This window comes from Lucilia sericata, unplaced genomic scaffold (genome assembly GCF_015586225.1).
Source record: "Lucilia sericata isolate MDLA Ls3-8-SP2 unplaced genomic scaffold, ASM1558622v1 Contig000393F_arrow, whole genome shotgun sequence".
Classification (NCBI taxonomy): domain Eukaryota; kingdom Metazoa; phylum Arthropoda; class Insecta; order Diptera; family Calliphoridae; genus Lucilia; species Lucilia sericata.
The window spans coordinates 249,527-270,272 of NW_023994411.1; the positions used below are offsets into that span (position 1 = coordinate 249,527).

At 31.0% G+C, this 20,746-nt stretch overlaps 1 protein-coding gene across 1 annotated transcript in view; it reads left to right on the forward strand.

Moving 5' to 3' along the window:
* LOC119604444 (cyclic nucleotide-gated channel rod photoreceptor subunit alpha-like) overlaps positions 1–20,746 on the forward strand; it is a 159,483-nt gene that overhangs the window by 79,582 nt on the left and 59,155 nt on the right. Inside the window, 3 exon segments of the mRNA XM_037957045.1 lie at positions 8,243–9,300; positions 13,638–13,962; positions 17,054–18,096. Of these exon segments, the coding sequence (XP_037812973.1) occupies positions 8,610–9,300; positions 13,638–13,962; positions 17,054–18,096 (2,059 nt within the window). The 5' untranslated portion in view covers positions 8,243–8,609.

Sequence of the window (20,746 nt, forward strand, 5' to 3'; positions counted from 1 at the left end):
CTTTTTATGGAAAGTTTTCAATAGAATTTTCTTTTTATAGAAAATGTCAATAGAATTTTCTTTTTTATGGAGAATTTTCAATAGAATTTCCTTTTTTATAGAGAATTTTCAATAGAATTTTCTTTTTAATGAAAATTTTCAATAAAATTTTCTTTTTATAAAAAATTTTAATAAAATTTTGTTTTTATAGAAAATTTTCAATAGAATTTTCTTTTTATAGAGAATTTTCAATAGAATTTTCTTTTTATAGAAAGTTTTCAATAGAATTTTCTTTTCATAGAAAATTTTCAATAGAATTTTCTCTTTTATAGAGAATTTTCAATAGAATTTTCTTTTTTATAGAGAATTTTCAATAGAATTTTCTTTTTTATAGAGAATTTTCAATAGAATTTTCGATAGAACTTCCTTTTTATGGAAATTTTTCAATAGAATTTTCTTTTTTATAGAGAGTTTTTAATAGAATTTTCTTCTTATAGAAAATTTTCAATAGAATTTTCATTTTATAGAAATTTTTCAATAGAATTTTCTTTTTTATAGAGAATTATGAATAGAATTTTCTTCTTATAGAAAATTTTCAATATAATTTTCATTTTATAGAAATTTTTCAATAGAATTTTCTTTTTTATAGAAAATTTTCAATAGAATTTTCTTTTTATATAAAGTTTTCAATAGAATTTTCTTTTCGTAAAAAATTTTCAATAGACTTTTATTTTTAAAAAGAATTTTCGATAGAATTTTCTTTTTATAAAAATTTTTCAATAGAATTTTCTTTTTTATAGAGAGTTTTTAATATAATTTTCAATAGAATTTTATTTTTATTGAAAATTTTCAATAGAATTTTCATTTTATAGAAAATTTTCAATATAATTTTCTTTTTAAAAAGAATTTTCAATAGAATTTTCGATAGAATTTTCTTTTTATAGAAATTTTTCAATAGAATTTTCTTTTCTATAGAGAGTTTTTAATCGAATTTTCTTTTATAGAAAATTTTCAATAGAATTTTCTTTTTATAGAAAATTTTCCATAGAATTTTATTTTTAAATAAACTTTCTTTAGAATTTTCTTTTAGTAAAAAATTTGCGCCCATGTAGGTCGCTTTTTCGCAATGTATGACGTGACATCTGCAAAAACTCTTAACTGTTTAGTCTTTCAACTATTTAAAGAAAATAAGTATTTCAATTTTCAGAAAAGATGCCACGTACATATGTATATTTCCGTACGCAAAAAAAGTCTTCTTTTTGCAAACAGAGTTTGCAATATTCAATATGTAATTTTAATAAATTTCAATTAGATCAAAATCCTAAAGACTATAAAACGCTCAACTAATTGATAAGAAAATACCATTTTATTACTGCGCACGTACAAAACTCCCAAATTTCATATTCTTAAAGTAATTTCTTTTATACAGCAACAGGAAAGTAAAAGGCAATCTGCTAAACATACATATTAATCCCGTTTCACTATCCAGCTGACTTTTATTAGTTTTTTTTTTGTATTTTATAAAACTTTACGAAAGGCTATAAGGAAAACAATGTAAGCTTTTATAGTATAAATTCTAATTTAATAACAATATTCAATAAAGAAAATTATCACCCATAAAATGAGATGTGAGGGTTTTAAGGAAAATAGCAAAAATTTAATTTTTCTACAGCCACAATTTTATGTAGAAAAAAAAAACATACTACATACCTATAATACTTTTAATCAAAATAAACATCCTTTACATAATCTTTATTACACATATACACCCACCCACCTATACATATGTACACTTTTAATAACACAGCTATAAAAACAATTGTTATTAAGTTTTCCAAGATGTTAAGGATTTTCTTTTCATACATTCTTTCTTTTATAGTTTGTCACTAATTTTCCATATGAAGAAAAATATCTGCATTTATGGTCAAAATGTTTAGTTTTTACGATCTATTTTAACATCTCTACGCACACATGTACATTTACATGCATGTGCTCAAGATTAGTTACAAACGTTTAAGAAAATAAATATCCTGCAGTTATGCCCGGCCGTTTTTCAAAAGGGCTCCAGGTTTGCAAATAGTCTAGCTGGAAGTTAGAAGTCTCTTTAAGTAAGCATGAGCATGTTCATTTTTGATCTTTGTTCCCGGGTTCTACCTATGAAGGCAATGTTTTGAAGAGTCAATTGTTCATTATATATATATATGTGTTTGTAGTCTTTGAAGTATATTTTTCTGAGCTCAACCATGCGATACCTATTTCCGAACTGCTGGATAATAATTCATATATACATAAGTATGTAAATAAATTGCCTTACATGTGTACTCACATTTTAATGGGCATCATAAAATAATATCCTCGAAGCATGGCTAGAAAGTTAATGCAAACTAAAGTTATTGCAATGAGATCTTTAAAACGTATGCTGACAAAAACTGTTGCTTGAAAATAGCAAAAAAAGTTTAAGTTTATAAATCGAAAACTTTCTTTAAAAATAAAATTATAATGGAAATTTCCAATAGGTTAGATTTAAGAGCAGGTTGCTATAAGCATCTTCTGTATTTAATTCCATAAAATTTACCAATTGAGGTTACTTAGTGATGTTATATCCGGTAAAACATCGCTCCCAATTAGTTTGAACATAATTTCGGCAAAGTCTTGGTAAAGATGTACTCGTAGTCCTCTATGTCTACACAGGATAGGTACCATCAGAGTAACCTAGGACTTTCTCCAACTGAGGAGAAATTTTGTTACCTTTTTGTGTGGGTTACTCCATAAGATTTTAATGGTGCTTTCCACCATCCTATTACTCCATGTTGCTTAGTGGGACTCCCATGTCCATGCTTTTTAATCGGCACTCTTTAACACGAACAGTTTTGAGTTTATCGGGGAACTTCTTTAAGGTCGCTGCCGTTTTTATAAAAAAAATTTGGGTTAATATTCTTTTTATAGAAATTTATTTTATTGAAATTTTCAATAGCTTCTTTTTAAACAAATTTTGCGATGCATTTACTTTTAATGGAAAATTTTCTTTATAGAAAATTTCGATAAATTCAGATATTTTTTTCAAGAAAATTTTCAATAAATTCTCTTCTTTTCTCTTTCTTTCGACAAATTTTCTGCATTTATAGAAAATTTTCCACAAATTTTCTTCTATATATAGAAAATTTTCAATAAATTTGCTTCTTTTATAGAAAATTTTCGAAAAATATTTTTCTTTTATAGAAAATTTCCGATAAATTTTCTTCTTTTATATAAAAATTTCGATAAATGTTCTTCTTTTATAGAAAAATTTCGATAAATTCTCTTCATTTATAGAAAATTTTCGATAAATTTTCTTCCTTTATAGAAAATTTTCGATAAATTTTCTTCATTTATAAAAAATTTTCAATAAATTGTCATTTATAAAAAATTTTCAATAAATTTTCTTCATTTATAAAAAATTTTCGATAAATTTTCTTCTTTTATAAAAAATTTTTGATAAATTTTCTTCTTTTATAGAAAATTTTCGATAAAATTTCTTCTTTTATAGAAAATTTTCGATAAAATTTCTTTTTTTATAGAAAATTTTCGATAAAATTTCTTCTTTTATAGAAAATTTTCGATAAATTTTCTTCTTTTATAGAAAATTTTCGATAATTTGTCTTCTTCTACAGATAATTTTCGATATATTTTCTTCCTCTATAGAAAATTTTCGACAAATTTTCTTCTATAAAAATTTTTCAATAAATTTTCTTCTTCTATAAAAGTTTTTCGATAAATTTTCTTCTTTTATAGCAAATTTTCGATTAATTTCCTTCTTTCATAGAAAATTTTCGATAGATTTTCTTCTTTTATAGAAAATTTTTGATAAATTTTATTTTTCAAAGAAAATTTTCGATAAATTTCCTTCCTTTTAGAAAGTTTTAAATAAATTTCCTTCTTCTATAGAAAATTTTCGTTAAATTTTCTTTTTTATAGAAAATTTTCGATAAATTTTCTTCTTTTATAGAAAATTTTCGATAAATTTTCTTCTTTTATAGAAAATTTTCGATAAATTTTCTTTATTTGTAGAAAATTTTCTATAAATTTTCTTATTTTATAGAAAATTTTCAATAAATTTTTTCCTCTTATAGAAAATTTTCAATAAATTTTCCTCTTTTATAGAAAATTTTCAATAAATTTTCCTCTTTTATAGAAAATTTTCGATAAATTTCTTTTATAGAAAATTTTCGATAACTTTTCTTTTTTTATAGAAAATTTTCGATTACTTTTCTTTTTTATAGAAAATTTTCGATAAATTTTATTCGATAACTTTTCTTTTTTTATAGAAAATTTTCGATAAATTTTCTTCTTTTATAGAAAATTTTCTATAACTTTTCTTCTTTTATAGAAAATGTTCGATAAATTTTCTCCTTTTATAGAAAATGTTCGATAAATTTTCTTTTTATAGAAAATTTTTGCATAATTTTTCTTTTCATAGAAAATTTTCGAATAAATTTCCTTTTTTTAGAAAATTTTCGGATAAATTTTCTTTTTATGGAAAATTTTCGCATAAATTTTCTTTTTGTAGAAAGTTTTCGCATAATTTTTTTTTTTATAAAAAAGTTTTCGCATAAATTTTCTTTTTAAAGAAAATTTTCGCATAATTTTTCTTTTCATAGAAAATTTTCGAATAAATTTCCTTTTTTTAGAAAATTTTCACATAAATTTTCTTTTTAGGAAAATTTTCACATAAATTTTCTTTTTAAGAAAATTTTCACATAAATTTTCTTTTTAAGAAAATGTTCACATAAATTTTCTTTTTAAGAAAATGTTCACATAAATTTTCTTTTTAAGAAAATTTTCACATAAATTTTCTATTTAAGAAAATTTTCACATAAATTTTCTATTTAAGAAAATTTTCACATAAATTTTCTATTTAAGAAAATTTTCACATAAATTTTCTTTTTATAGAACATTTTCGGATAAATTATCTTTTTATAGAACATTTTCGGATAAATTATCTTTTTATAGAAACCTTTCGCTAAAATTTCTTTTCATATAAAATTTTTGTTAAATTCTTTCACTTTTATTATTGTTTTAGTAACCTCTGGTAGCAAATAATTCAATTAAAAAATTTAAATAAATATGTAACTTTAAATAACAGAAGAAAATCCAATTATATTTGTATAAAAATTTATTGAGCCCATAGTTATTTAATTATTTCATTTCGCCGTAAATTACATAGGCACATACATACATAAAACTCTGCTTTTATTTATGTAAATTTTTTAACGCTTTTATAAATTGTATTACAGTAAACCTGCATGTAAATATTAAACAATATGTATACAAATATTTTAAAATAATATTTTCCCTAAAGCCACTATCACCGCCAACACCAACCGAATTAAAATAGAAAAAAAAAACAAAAACCCACCTCGATTTTCTGTTTGTTTTTTAATCAACACCAATAAAAACGTAACACCATCTATCCCGCCACTACAATCTTGAACTGATGAGTATAGTCTACAAAAACCAAAATATTCCAAAAAATACTTTTGCATTTATTCAAATATTCCACCCATGTCTAGTTATCCTTGCTAGTTTTTAGTCTGCTGCATTTTTTTCGTTGTAGATATTTATTGTACTTGTATTTTACTTACCTGCAAGCAATTAAAATGTTGCAAAAATTTAGCACTTTAGTAATAAAGTATCCTCTTGTAACAGTTTGTTTTTGTTCATAAAAAGTATTTTTTCGAGTATATATTAAAAACTATAACATAGCAGATAGCATGAGGGAGTATAGATGCAAATATTTGTGGTCGTTAGCAATTATAAAGCCTAATTCAATAGCCTTGCTTTCGAGAGGAAATAAAATGCCAAAAGATATGTAAATATTTACGTAACAACATATCTTCAGAAAGTTTATTAGCCTAGTCCATAGACTGGTCCTAGTCTATTGACAATTCCATGGACTAGTTTATTGACTATTCCATGGACTAGTCTATTGACTATCTAGTCTAGTCCATTGACTATTCCATGGAAAAGTCAGTTGACTCTTCTATGGGCTAGTCTGTCGATAACTCTATGGGTAGTATATCGACCATTCTATAGACCAGTTGTCGAATATTCTATGGACAATTTTATGGACTTGTCTATTGAATATTCTACTGACTATTCTATGGACTAGTCTATGAACTATTCTATGTACTAGTCTATAGACTAGTTCTTGGACTAGTATATTGACTATTCTTTTGAATATGAACTAATCTATAGGCTATTGACCACAACTTACTGGTCCATAGACTGGTCAATAGACTAGATCATAGACTATCCAATAGACTAGTCCATAGAATAGTCCATAGTCTGGTCAATAGACTAGTCCATAGACTAGTCCATAGTCTGGTCAATAGAATAGTCCATAGACTGGTCAATAGACTAGTCCATAGGCTGGTCAATAGACTAGTCCATAGACTAGCCCATAGACTAGTCAATAGTCTAGTCGATATACTGGTCAATAGTCTAGTCGATATACTGGTCAATAGACTTGTTAATAGACTAGTCCATAGACTGGTCAGTAGACTAGTCCATTGACTGGTCAATAGACCAGTCCATAGACTGGTCAATAGTCCAGTCCATAGACTGGTCAATAGACTAGTCCATAGACTGGTCAATAGACTAGTCCATAGAAAAGTCAATAGACTAGTTCATAGACTAGCTCATAGACTAGTCAACAGACTAGCCCATAGACTAGTCAATAGACTAGTCCATAGACTAGTCAATAGACTAGTCCATAGACTAGTCGATAGACTAGTCCATAGACTGGTTAATAGACTAGTTAATAGACTGGTCAATAGACCAGTCCATAGACTGGTCAATAGACCAGTCCATAGACTGGTCAATAGGCTAGTCCATAGACTGATCAATAGACTAGTCCATAACTAGTCCATAGACTAGCCCATATACTAGTCCATAGACTGGTCAATAGGCTAGTCCATTGACTGGTCAATAGACTAGTTCATAGACTGGTCAATAGACTAGTCCATAGACATAGACTACTCCATAGACTGGTCAATATACTGGTCAATAGACTGGCCAATAGACTAGTCAATAGACTAGTCCATAGACTGGTCAATAGACTATTTCATAGACTTGACAATAGACTTGTCCATAGACTGGTCAATAGACTAGGCCATAGATTGGTCAATAGACTAGTCCATAGACTGGTCAATTGACTAGACCATTGACTGGTCAATAGATTAGTCCATAGACTGCTTTATAGACTTGTCCATAGAAAAGTCAATAGACTAGTCCATAGACTTGCCCATAGACTAATCAATAGACTAGCCCGTAGAGTAGTCAATAGACTGGTCATTAGATTAGTCAATAGTCTACTTTATAGACTAGTCTATAGACTATTTCATAGACTTGACAATATACTAATCCATAGTCTGGTCAATAGACTAGTCCATAGACAGGTCAATAGACTAGTCCATAGACTGGTCAATAGACTAGTCCATAGACTGATCAATAGACTAGTCCATAGACTGGTCAATAGACTAGTCCATAGACTGATAAATAGATTGGTCAATAAACTGGTCAATAGATTGGTCCATAGACTGGTCAATAGATTGGTACATAGACTGGTCAATAGATTGGTCAAAAGATTGGTCCATAGAAAAGTTCATAGAATAGACTCTATGGTCTATTCTATGAACCATATAAAGTCAATACACTAATTCATAGAATAGTCCGTAACAGAAATGGTTGATAGACTAATCAACTGAGTAGTCCATAGACTAGTCAACTGCCTAGTCCATAGACTAGTCAACTGCCTAGTCCATAGACCAGTCAGCTGTTTTGTCCATATACCAGTCAACTGACTAGTCCGTAGACCACTCAACTGACTAAAAACTCTTTGGTCTCTTCTATGGATTAGATCACTTACCATTCTATGCCGTTGAAAAATCCCTTTATCCGTTACTTTATTTGTTAGATATAGATCCATTTGGATCAATGTACCCTTTTTAGATGTAATTGTTTGGATATAGTTTTCGTTGACTGTACAAGTAGTACAGTTTAAGCTGCATGACTCCAAGATAAACTGTATGTATGTATCTATAACATTCGTAGCACCAAACATTTTATATTTCTTAACTACCACAATCCCAAATTACCCGCAACACAAAAAAAAAATGCCACCCTAATATGTAAAAAAACTGCACGATTTATTTTTTCAACAAATATTAAAGCAATTTAAGTGTAAAAAGAAACAACAAAGTCAATTCCGATTTTATTTTAATAGTAAAACAACAAATAAAAATAAACACGAAAAAACAGGACAAACTAAAGCGGAAGTAGAGGAAATGCGATAGCAAACAGGTGCAACATCGATAGCAAATAAAACATTAAATGATTTTTTTTTGGCAACAAAATATACAAAAATAAGTCAACTTTAACAAAAACAAACAAACACATACCCACCAGCATAAAAAACAGCATATTTAACAAACAACAACAACCAAGCAGAAGATATTGAGGCAACGATATCTATGCAATAACTTGCCTACAACGATTATTGTTGCAACTACCGCAACAACAGTTACAAACAACAACATGTATGTTTCCAGCGAAAACACAAAACGACAGCCAAAGCAACAACTAAAACAACAATGAAGGAAAATCATAACAACAGTTATAATACAGCATTCTCATGTAGCAACAACAGCAAACGTGCCAGCAACTCGTTGAGAGTACCAACAGCGACGACAACAGCAACCGCAAAACATCAGCAACAAATTAATTTAGTTGCAATACAAAAACCACGCGCCAGTTATCCGGAAATTATGAATCCTCGCTTATCATTGAATGGTACTTTGCGTCATTTGGTGCCATCACCTCGACCACTTTATCGTGATCACAGTTCACGTTCCATACATCCCCTTACGGCTAATGAGCAACAAATGTCTGAACTGGATGGCTGTTTCTATGGCACCATAACACGTAGCGGCCACTTAACAGCATCCAATGCAGGGGGTGGTAGTTCGGGTGGTGGCGGTGGTGGTGCACTATTAGATTTGTCAAGTAGCAATGTTGGCATTGTAACAACCACAACATCTTTGGATTACACTAGTGGTCTAAATGATTATAGTAGTAGTGCTGGAGGAGGAGGTGGTGGTGGTGGTAGTAGTGTTGGTGGACTTGGTGTCTTGGCCGGTAGTGGTATGGGGGATTTTAGCAGTGCTGGTGGTGTGCACTTTCACACTACTGAACTTTCTATCACACCATCTATGACTGGTGATGAACAATGTATTGATTTGGGTAGTTTACGTCGTTTCTCCATAGATCGTCATAGTTTTTTGGGTAAGAGTTTATAAATTGTTTTTTTTTTCTATTTTCTATTTGTTTTGTTTCAAATTACTATTTTAGTTTTGTTTGTTTGTTGACTACTGCATCCCAATAATTTATTTCCATTTTTCAATGACGTTGCTACTGCTACTGCTGCTGATGATGATGATGCTGTTGTTTTTAAAAATATTTTTTTTGTCCTAGTTTTTATTTAAATTGAAAAATTATACATTTTGTAAAGTTTCATTTCTGTTTTGGCATAAATCATTGTGAATGGTTATTTTCTAAGAGCAACAGGAAAAAAAAGCAATTAAAATTAAGTTTGAACATTTTCTAACCAACACTAATGTAAAAACTTGTTTACAAATATGTCAATTCATTAGAAAGTATTTTAATAGCTGAATTTTTTGAGAGATTTTTTTTAAATACTTTTTTAGTTTTAACTAATTATTTTGTCGACACTATTTCCAGGTGAATATTATACATTTTTATACCCTACACCACTTTAGTGGGGAGGGTATATTGGGTTTGTGCTGATGTTTGTAACATACAGTATACCAATCGGCTTAGAATCGTTTTCTGAGTCGATTAAGCTATGTCCGTCCGTCCGTATGGCTGGCTGTCCATGTAAACCTACTGCGCAAGGTACAGGTCGCAATTTTCAAGATAATCGGATGAAATTTGGCACGTACGTTTTATTTGGCCCAAGGACGAAGCCTATTGAAAATGGTTAATATCGGTCTTATTATTTCACTTAGCCCCCATAGAACAGAACCCCCCGAAAAGGGCTTCTGAGCTCATAATTATATTAAATATACAGGTATATCGATAAAATGCTGCACAACTAAGTTTTATAGAAGTCTTGATGATCCTGCCAAATTTCATAAAAATCGGGCCCCATTTGGCTCCCATACAAAGTCCCCTTCAGAAAATTACTTGAATGTCCAAAATTAACTTAAAAACACAAATATCGCCATGAAATTCAGCACAATAAAATATTATGTAAATATAAATATATTCACAAAATTTTATCGGGCTTGGTCCATATTTGCCCCTAGCCCCCATATAAAGCCTCTTTCAGAAAATTAGTTTTTCATCCATAAATTGCTTAAATGTAACGGAACAAGGTAATATTGAAGATAAATGCTTTATTATGAAAAATAAATCACATTTAATATTCATAACTGGTGTGGGGTATCATATGGTCGGCCACGCCCGACTATACTTTCTTACTTGTTAATCATAGTAGAATAATTTTGTTAGAAATTTAATATGTTTGCGAACACTCGACTCTAGTCGTTTCACTTGCTATCTTGAATTTGACGTAATTTAATCATTCACAATAACTGATATAATTCGAAACGCTGTGAATTGTTTTAAAAATGTATGTTATATTTCATTTATGAACATTTGTTGTTGACAAACTATATTTATGGCAGAAAACTCCTCAGCGGTAATCTTCAAGAGGTCACGATATGTTGAATTATTTTTCAAATAAAAAGTTCCTAAACTACCGTGTGGCTATAGATTCCTCCATTACATATTTCTTTGCATCTTCACCCACCTTAATGTTATCGTAATTCCATATTGCCACTGTCTCTGATCAGACGGTATCTAACTGTAGTAGACAATTTATTAGGGTTCGAGGACTACACTGAACCGTATGGGTGCTCCACCTACACTTTTCTAGTAGGTGACGTTAGCACTTGGTATTTTTTGGGTGATCTTTATTCATGATGATGGAACAGGTATATGTAACTTGGTGAAAGTTCGCGAAACTCTTTCTTTAATTTTCAGACTCAATAGGTACCGAATTGTGATACGCTACGGGAGTATGATTGTGACTTATCTCTTCCATTTAATTAGTTCGAATAACTATATGATTTCCATTCTGTGGTGATGTCGTCTCGTAATGAAAGAGGAGTCCTGAATTTTATTAGTGTCATATAGCGAAACGATATAGCCAGCTCTGTAGTGAAGTTGTGCAGCATTAAAAGTTTAAATAATGTTCTTGAGGAAGTCTTTGGACATTGGTAGCATGAGACGCATCAAATGCGATTGACTTAACATGTTATTGTCTCCTACTTATTTGGCTATTACTTATGATGCCTTTCATTCCGCAACGGAAATTTTCTAAAATTGCCACTTGCATGTTCTGTCTGAGATCAAGCAGGGTGAGTGGTGGACCGTCAATAGTCAGTCCACTTAATGGACTGTGTGGGTGATCCACACAAAAATTGTTGATTTCGATAAATTTGGATTCTCGCAATTAGTTTGTTATACTCTTCACCTTTGTGAGAAGGATTTGTAATTTCTACAATATAATTTTCCGACCCTAGAATGTATATATGTATTTTCGATTTAGCCATGTTCGTCTGTTGGTCTATCTGTCTGTCTGTATGTGTTGGTCTTATTTTACGGTGATACTTTTCCAACCACTGTTTAAGTTTGTAAGACGACTTACCACCGCCGCTTTGTGCCTTGCAAGAAAGACGGATTTGGCAATTTTCGTACATGGTTCTGTCGGTGCATGTACAAGCACTTTGCTCAAGTACTTGAGTTATATAATCTCTGATTATTGCTGCCCCGTTGTGTAACTTCCGAGGTGAAGAAAAACATCACTTCCGTTCACAACCACGCACATGGGATGGTCTCCTTTGATTCGGCAACTGTATCTAAAGACGAAATCGGTACATTGAAATACGAATCCATCATAAAAACCAAAGACATGGTCTTACTCACAGAGAATACACTGCGATAACTCTGGTATGAACCCTAAATATACCCTGACAATGAAGATAAATTAAATAAAAGATTCCGTTCACTCCATCGCTATTCTACTCTGCATACATTTCTCATTTAGAGAATACGTTGAGAGAAGCTCGTATTCTAGGTATACGAGTGCAATAAGTCCACATACCCTTTCCTTCTTTCTGTATTTCATACATTCTCAACGCATTTTCCCACAATAACTACTCTGCAGGGTATCTGTTGTCTCCTTCGGCAACAGCACCAAACTTAACCAGTAATATTGATTTCAAACGTGTTTGAGTTCTTTAACAACATTCTTTTACCGCGATTTTGGAGACACCGCGTGTACCCCGATGAGGCCTCTCCAATAACCAGAACAAAGTATACCCTATAGGCTACTGGTTTCCGTGATACCAGTTTATATATCTCTCTGATTCCACCCCAGATCAAATCATTCCAAAGTTTCTAGTCTCAGTATACTAGAGGTACTGGAAACACCTGTTTTCCCCGGATTCCTATCACACCGTCATAAGGAAAGCTCATCCAGGTAACATACACTGGACGGATTGTGTGCATGTTGAAATCAATTTTCAGAAGATCCCAGATATCTGGAAGGTCCGAATAAATTTTGACTATCAAGTCATTTTCTGAAGGGGTCTTTGTATGTGGGATAGGATCAAATGAGGCCCAATCATTACGAAAATCAGCAGTATCATATCAAGGCCTATATAAAACTAAGTTTAGGTACAAGAACATTCAACATATTTATGAGCTGAAAAGCCCTATCCGGGGTACGGTTGTATGGGGACTATACGAAATAATGTACCGATTTTAACCATCAATAGGCTTCATATTTGAATCAAAAGAAGAGTATGTTCCAAATTTCATCAAATTATATTGAAAATTGTGACCTGTAGAGCGTACACAAGGTTTACATGGACACACAGATGGACGGACAGACGGACATAGCTAAATCGAAAGTGATTCTCAGCCGACTGATATACTGGGTGTAGGACCAATATTTTTATGTGTTACAAACATCAGCATTAAAGCATAATACCCTCTCCACTGTAGTGTTGTAGGGTATAAAAAATTTCGGTACAATGAGAACCATGAAAATGTTAAGTTTTTTTTTCAACATTCTTCAATATAGACTGAATCTAGAATATCGCTATGATCACAAAATTTTGCACATATAAATCTAATATCAATAGGAAATGTATTACCATGTATTTCTTAAAATCATCCGATAATCACTTAATCGTTAATAACTGATGAATTAATAAGAGAAACACTTACATATGTGACTATTTCGAACCCAATTGACTTGAGTACAAACATTTTTGATGCCGTATCTAATGGATATTTTACAAGGTACTTTTTATTGATTGGTAAAAAAGCTCCAGTTATATGAAATCTTGTATCATCTTCTAGCTCGCATGTTTTATTAGATGATCCTTTGTCCAAAAATTAAATGAGTTAAATACCTTACCCTTTCCGATAATTAATGCTACTTAGATATATTTAGTAGATTTATCTATTTTTATATAAAAGTTCTACAATTAACTAATTTTAAAATAAAATCTTTCTTTCTCTTTCAGATTTAGGCTCAAAATTTGGCATGTCACAGCCAAAATTTGGCCAAAGTGTTTCACAGCAAGGTTTCTTTACATCACACGATAGCCTAGCCACACCATGTGCATCACGAGCTTCCAATTTACATGTGGCCAATACAAGCACTGCCTCCGATATGGATCTATTACACAACAAACAACAAAACGATCGACGAAAATCACGCGGACGTCTGAAAGACAACGATCAACCGCTGCTGGGTACATGGACACGATCAACGGGTCGCGGTTCACAGGATAACACCTTTAATGGGCCGCATCAATTTACTGGGAATTTTTGTAATGGCACAGATCGGTAAGTAATTTTATTTGATTTTTTTTTGAGTGCAAACATTAAAATTAAATGTAATTGTAATAGAATTTTTAGTTTTTTTATTAAAGAAGAGATTAATCTTTTTTATATATATTTAAATACTTTGTTGCTGTCATCCTCTAATGCCAACGATTTGCTGTTTAAAACATTTTATGTAGAATTTATATGGGATTTTAATGTTTTTTTTTAGCATTTTATTTGCAGTTAAAAGTATTCGTTTGAATAGTAGTTGTGTAAATGTCTGAGTGCATGTACATATGTATGTATGTGTTTTTCACACCTTCTTTTTTCAACAAAGGTATGAAGATTAAAAAAGACTATCGTCAGTTATAGAATATCCTACAAATGTTACAAGTAGAAAATTTGAATTATATTACAAAAACAATACTAAGATCTGAAATGACACTCTCCGAACTCTCCAAATCCAGATAAGGAATTACGAAATCGAACTATTGTAAATCTACTCAAGATCTCGCGAGATACGAAATTATTGAGATAATTTTCTTCAAATTGTCTTAAAAATATTTTACTGGGTTTTGCTCATGAATTTTGTTGCGAATTTTAACAAAGACCCACATAAGTGGAATATTTGTATGTAATCAGTTTTATCTAACATTTTTTGTGTCTTACCAGTTCCATTCCATTTGGGTTTTTTCTTTCTCTGACAAACACTAAACTAGAAATTTACAATTTTATTTCACTTTTAACTATCAACTCTCTCTATATAGAAATAAACATACACAAAAATAAACCTAAATAACTAAAACAGTGGTCGGCACAAAGGGAGCAAAACCCTTAACATTTGTCTAGAAAAAGATTTAATAAATCCACAAATCCAATTTTTACAGTAACTTTTACGAATTTTTGTTTGGTCGCTCCCTATTTGCTTTGACTGCCGACCCCTGTTTTAAACATTGTACGATTTTGCAAATATAGATGGATAGATTTACTTCAATTTATTGCATTTTACTCAAGTGCATTTAAACAAACAGAAAATATATGTAAAAAAAGAAAAAGAACACGAATCTTTGAAATTCATTTCGACTAGTGCACCCTTTGCGTTCTACGCCTCCAATCATTCCAAAGTATTTTATTTGTAGCCATTAAAGTGCCAAAGCTGAAAAAGAGAATATATTGAGCACAAGCACATTAATGGCAGTGAGCTAAAGTACTCTAGTGTATTGGCAGTATGAAGTAGTTGGGTTACATTTGGAGCACTGTCAAGGTGAGTGTTGTTGATGTTGTTGATGATGATGATTATACTGCTTGCTAGTTGAACTTTCTAAAGTTGAGAGTTGTAATGATTTAGTCGGGTAGTTTGTAACATGTGGAAATGTTTGTCGTTGAATGCAAGAAAATGATATATTCCGAATCCGTATGAATATATGAATAACTTTCGAAGGTTAGATAGGGTCTTGTGAGAAAGGAAAGAGGTTTGAGACCGAGAATGTATCCAGTCAATTTCGGATAACTCGATCTAAAGTGACGCTTTTTCCTGATAGAGCGTGAGCACGATCTATCTATCTATCTATCTATCTATCTATCTATCTATCTATCTATCTATCTATCTATCTATCTATCTATCTATCTATCTATCTATCTATCTATCTATCTATCTATCTATCTATCTATCTATCTATCTATCTATCTATCTATCTATCTATCTATCTATCTATCTACTATCTATCTATCTATCTATCTATCTATCTATCTATCTATCTATCTATCTATCTATCTATCTATCTATCTATCTATCTATCTATCTATCTATCTATCTATCTATCTATCTATCTATCTATCTATCTATCTATCTATCTATCTATCTATCTATCTATCTATCTATCTATCTATCTATCTATCTATCTATCTATCTATCTATCTATCTATCTATCTATCTATCTATCTATCTATCTATCTATCTATCTATCTATCTATCTATCTATCTATCTATCTATCTATCTATCTATCTATCTATCTATCTATCTATCTATCTATCTATCTATCTATCTATCTATCTATCTATCTATCCTATCTATCTATCTATCTATCTATCTATCTATCTATCTATCTATCGATCTATCTATCTATCTATCTATCTATCTATCTATCTATCTATCTATCTATCTATCTATCTATCTATCTATCTATCTATCTATCTATCTATCTATCTATCTATCTATCTATCTATCTATCTATCTATCTATCTATCTATCTATCTATCTATCTATCTATCTATCTATCTATCTATCTATCTATCTATCTATCTATCTATCTATCTATCTATCTATCTATCTATCTATCTATCTATCTATCTATATCTATCTATCTATCTATCTATCTATCTATCTATCTATCTATCTATCTATCTATCTATCTATTCTATCTATCTATCTATCATCTATCTATCTATCTATCTATCTATCTATCTATCTATCTATCTATCTATCTATCTATCTATCTATCTATTATCTATCTATCTATCTATCTATCTATCTATCTATCTATCTATCTATCTATCTATCTATCTATCTATCTATCTATCTATCTATCTATCTATCTATCTATCTATCTATCTATCTATCTATCTATCTATCTATCTATCTATCTATCTATCTATCTATCTATCTATCTATCTATCTATCTATCTATCTATCTATCTATCTATCTATCTATCTATCTATCTATCTATCTATCTATCTATCTATCTATCTATCTATCTATCTATCTATCTATCTATCTATCTATCTATCTATCTATCTCTCCTATCTATCTATCTATCTATCTATCTATCTATCTATCTATCTATCTATCTGTCTATCTATCTATCTATCTATCTATCTATCTATCTATCTATCTATCTATCTATCTATCTATCTATCTATCTATCTATCTATCTATAACCAAGTTTGAAAGGATTCCCAAATATTCCCAAAATGAAAGTTTCTTGGCATTAAAGTTTCATCATATATCATACAGTTTTATAAAATTAATTTCAATCTTTTTAGGAATCCTTTTTGGTAATTTTATAAAATGTTATCATGCTATTAATTTCCGCATTCTTTCTCTTCCTTAGATATCCCCGCAATCGTTCCGGTACATCGACAACGACAACAACCGCCACACAACAACAATTTCAGCAACAGCAGTCCTCAAACAACAATTCCTTGCATCATTTACAACACTCTGCCTCTATGTCACATCCCCATCATCATCAACAGCAGCAGCAACACAACCAACAACAATCCCAACATCATCAGCATCGTTCCTCGACCACACAACTACAGCAGCAACAACAAAAGCCACCCAGACGCACACCATCACAGCGACTGCGTGCCGCAACAGCAGCACGAAAACTTTATTTCGTTTTCGATCCTGCGGGGCGTTTGTGCTACTACTGGTCGATGGTCGTTTCGCTGGCCTTCCTCTATAACTTTTGGGTGATAATCTATCGTTTTGCATTTCAGGAAATTAATCGACGCACAATTGTGATATGGTTTTGTCTCGATTACTTTTCCGATCTCCTATATCTTATAGATATATTTTTTCATTTTCGTACCGGCTATCTGGAGGACGGTGTACTGCAGACGGATGCATCGAAATTGCGTCAACACTATATGAATTCGACAACATTTTACATAGACTGCCTGTGTTTGCTGCCATTGGATTTTTTATATTTATCAATAGGATTTAATTCAATATTGCGATCGTTTCGTTTAGTTAAAATCTATAGATTTTGGGCATTTATGGATCGCACCGAACGTCATACGAACTATCCAAATTTATTTCGTTCAATCGCTCTCATACATTATCTACTTGTGATATTCCATTGGAACGGATGTCTCTATCATATTATACACAAGAATAACGGTTTTGGTAGCCGCAATTGGGTCTATCACGATTCCGAATCGGCCGATGTAGTTAAACAATATTTACAGAGTTATTATTGGTGTACGTTAGCTTTAACAACGATCGGTGATTTACCCAAACCCCGATCAAAAGGTGAATATGTATTTGTGATATTACAATTACTATTTGGATTAATGCTATTTGCGACGGTCCTGGGTCATGTGGCGAATATTGTGACGTCGGTGAGTGCGGCGCGAAAAGAATTTCAAGGTAAGTTGTTGTTTTCTTAAAATTTCATTGTTATTTTATTTTTTTTGTTGTGTGTGGTTTAACAAGAAATGATCGATTTTGTGGTTTTCAGCTACCACATACTGTTCGTAATAAATAAATTTATTTAAAGCTTTGTATTTTTAATTAAACATTTTGTTAATTGAATTTGTTTTTGACATGTTTGGCATATAAAATCTAAACATTAAGTTGACGTATGATTTTACAAACTTTATTATACTTAGTATATGTTATGCAAAAAGTTGCTTGAAAAAAAACATTAAAAATTCTATTTGAAATAAATAAGCAAGGGTCTTTTAACGAAAATTTCTTATATTTTTTCGAAACTTTAACATGTCAACTACAACAAAAAATTATATATTATTATTTCACATGAGAAATCTTATTCTCCCTTATTAAAACATAAGTATGCTTATTTTTGTACCTTTTTCAAAAAAACTCATATTTATTAATATCGAATTCAAAAGAATATTTCTTTAAAAAAAAAAAGGTTAAAGAGCATATAACAAACACAAGATAAAATAAAACACGTTCTTATGTTCTTAGTATGCCTGAGAAATTGTAAACTTTTTAATAGTTCAGAGTGTGATGACCCAGAATAACTGATTTGGAAGAAGAATCATGAAAAAAATAGAAAAAAAAAAAAAAAAATACAAAATAAGAAAATGTGAAAAAAATAAGTAGAAAATAAAATCAACCCAACTCTATTCAACTGTAAATTCATCACATTAACTTTTAATATAGGATTCAACTGTTTTCCATTACACACTATAGAAAATCACTTATAAACAGTATAAACAAGGGGTGACTTTTTCTTTTCTTTTTTGGATATTTTGTTAATTTCAAAAAGTGCTATATAGATACTTTATAAAACGTGGAACTGTAAACATATGGATTAAAGCGGCAAACGGTATAAAGTAGTTTTCTTATGAACTTCAAATCCTACATGAAATCCGCAAAAATACGCCTTGGCCACTATCGGGCCTGTTGTACTCTCCTTTTCATGGAAAATTTATGATAAAAACTAAATTATTATATAGTATTCACTAAAAGTATTATCGTAAGATATACATAAATTCCTGGACGTAATTCCTAAGAATGAGGGTTCGTTACGGAAATTACATCCAGAATAATATCACTCCCAAGATATTTGAATCTAGTATCTCGGCGAAAACTTGCAGTACTCTCTACATGCTCTACATTTGTCTGATTTCGCACATCCAATTTTGTATAGTTATGCCCGTAATCCGGTGTGTCCACTCAGAATACTAACCTCAGATTTGCTTATTTTGAGGAGGCTTCTCGTCCTGCTCTCGTTAGTGTCGCCCCCTCAGATTCTTTGGGTTTCTACCCACCGTTTTATGTTCATTCTAAGATATTTAAATATAATTTCGGCGAAAGCCTGACAATAAAGTACTCCAGTCCTCTTTACATGACTTCTGTACATGCAGTTTTATATAGCTGTGAACGTAATCTTGTGTGTCCACTCAGAATACTAACCTCAGACTTGCTCATTTTGAGAACGGTTCTCGTCTTACTCTCATTAGGGTCGCCCCCTAGAGTCTTTGTGGTTCTACCCACCGTTTCGTTATACCAGGAGGTCTTGTGGATTTCCTTCACACATATTTTTAGTTCTGCCCTTGTTGCGTCAAATCGTTTTGCGTTCGTCAGATAAACTATCTTAAGCACCTTTCCCTTATAAATATTATACTCGTTCTATATGATACCTATATGATGTAAACCTTACCTCCTATAAGGTCTTACTTTATTATTTGATATCTGAAATATGTTAACTCCTGTGGACACCATATTTATTCTAATTCAATTTAGGCATTTCGTTATTGCTCGGACTTCTGCCTGGAATCTATTGTTGTGATTAGGAAAACGGTGATATATTTCTGTTTCGGGGTCTTCAATATAGAATCCCAGGCCCAATTCGACCCTCAATTTAGAGCCATCCGTATAGCAATGGATTCCTATGGGTATTTGTTACGCTTAACCAAGAGATACTATCTGGTATTAGTGTTTCAAAGTTTCCGACATATTTTGGTGAGCGTTCGGGCACGTCCGATAATTGTGTATAGCCTTCCCAAGTTTCCAGGGTATATATTGATGACTTGTTCTATAAACGCTTTTTGCCAGTTAGTTTAAAGTTTTGAGTCGTTCGGCTGTAAGTTCCGACTCATATCTTATAAATATTTTAATGGTTCAAGAGGTTGACGTAGTACTCATGACACCACTTATACTCAAGCATCATAAACGCTGAATTCCCTGTAGAAGGTTGATATAACACTTTTTGTCCAAAGAAGTCCACCAGATATTTAAAGCATAGGTTAGAATAGGTTTAATTACACTTTTATAAAACCAATAAGTCATAGTAGGACTAAGGTCCCATTTCATGCCTATGGTTGTCCTACATAAAGCCCAGCACTGATGTGCCTTGTTGATACTGTCCTCTATGTGGTGTTTCCATTTTAATTTCCGATCAAGAATTACCCCTAAGTACTTAACTCTGTCTGACATCGATATCTTCTTGCCCAGAAAGCAGAAACTTAGAAATTTTTGTCTGTGAAAAAGACAGATTTCCGTCTTCGCCGGGTATGTATGACCTAGGTTATGGACTTTTCTATGG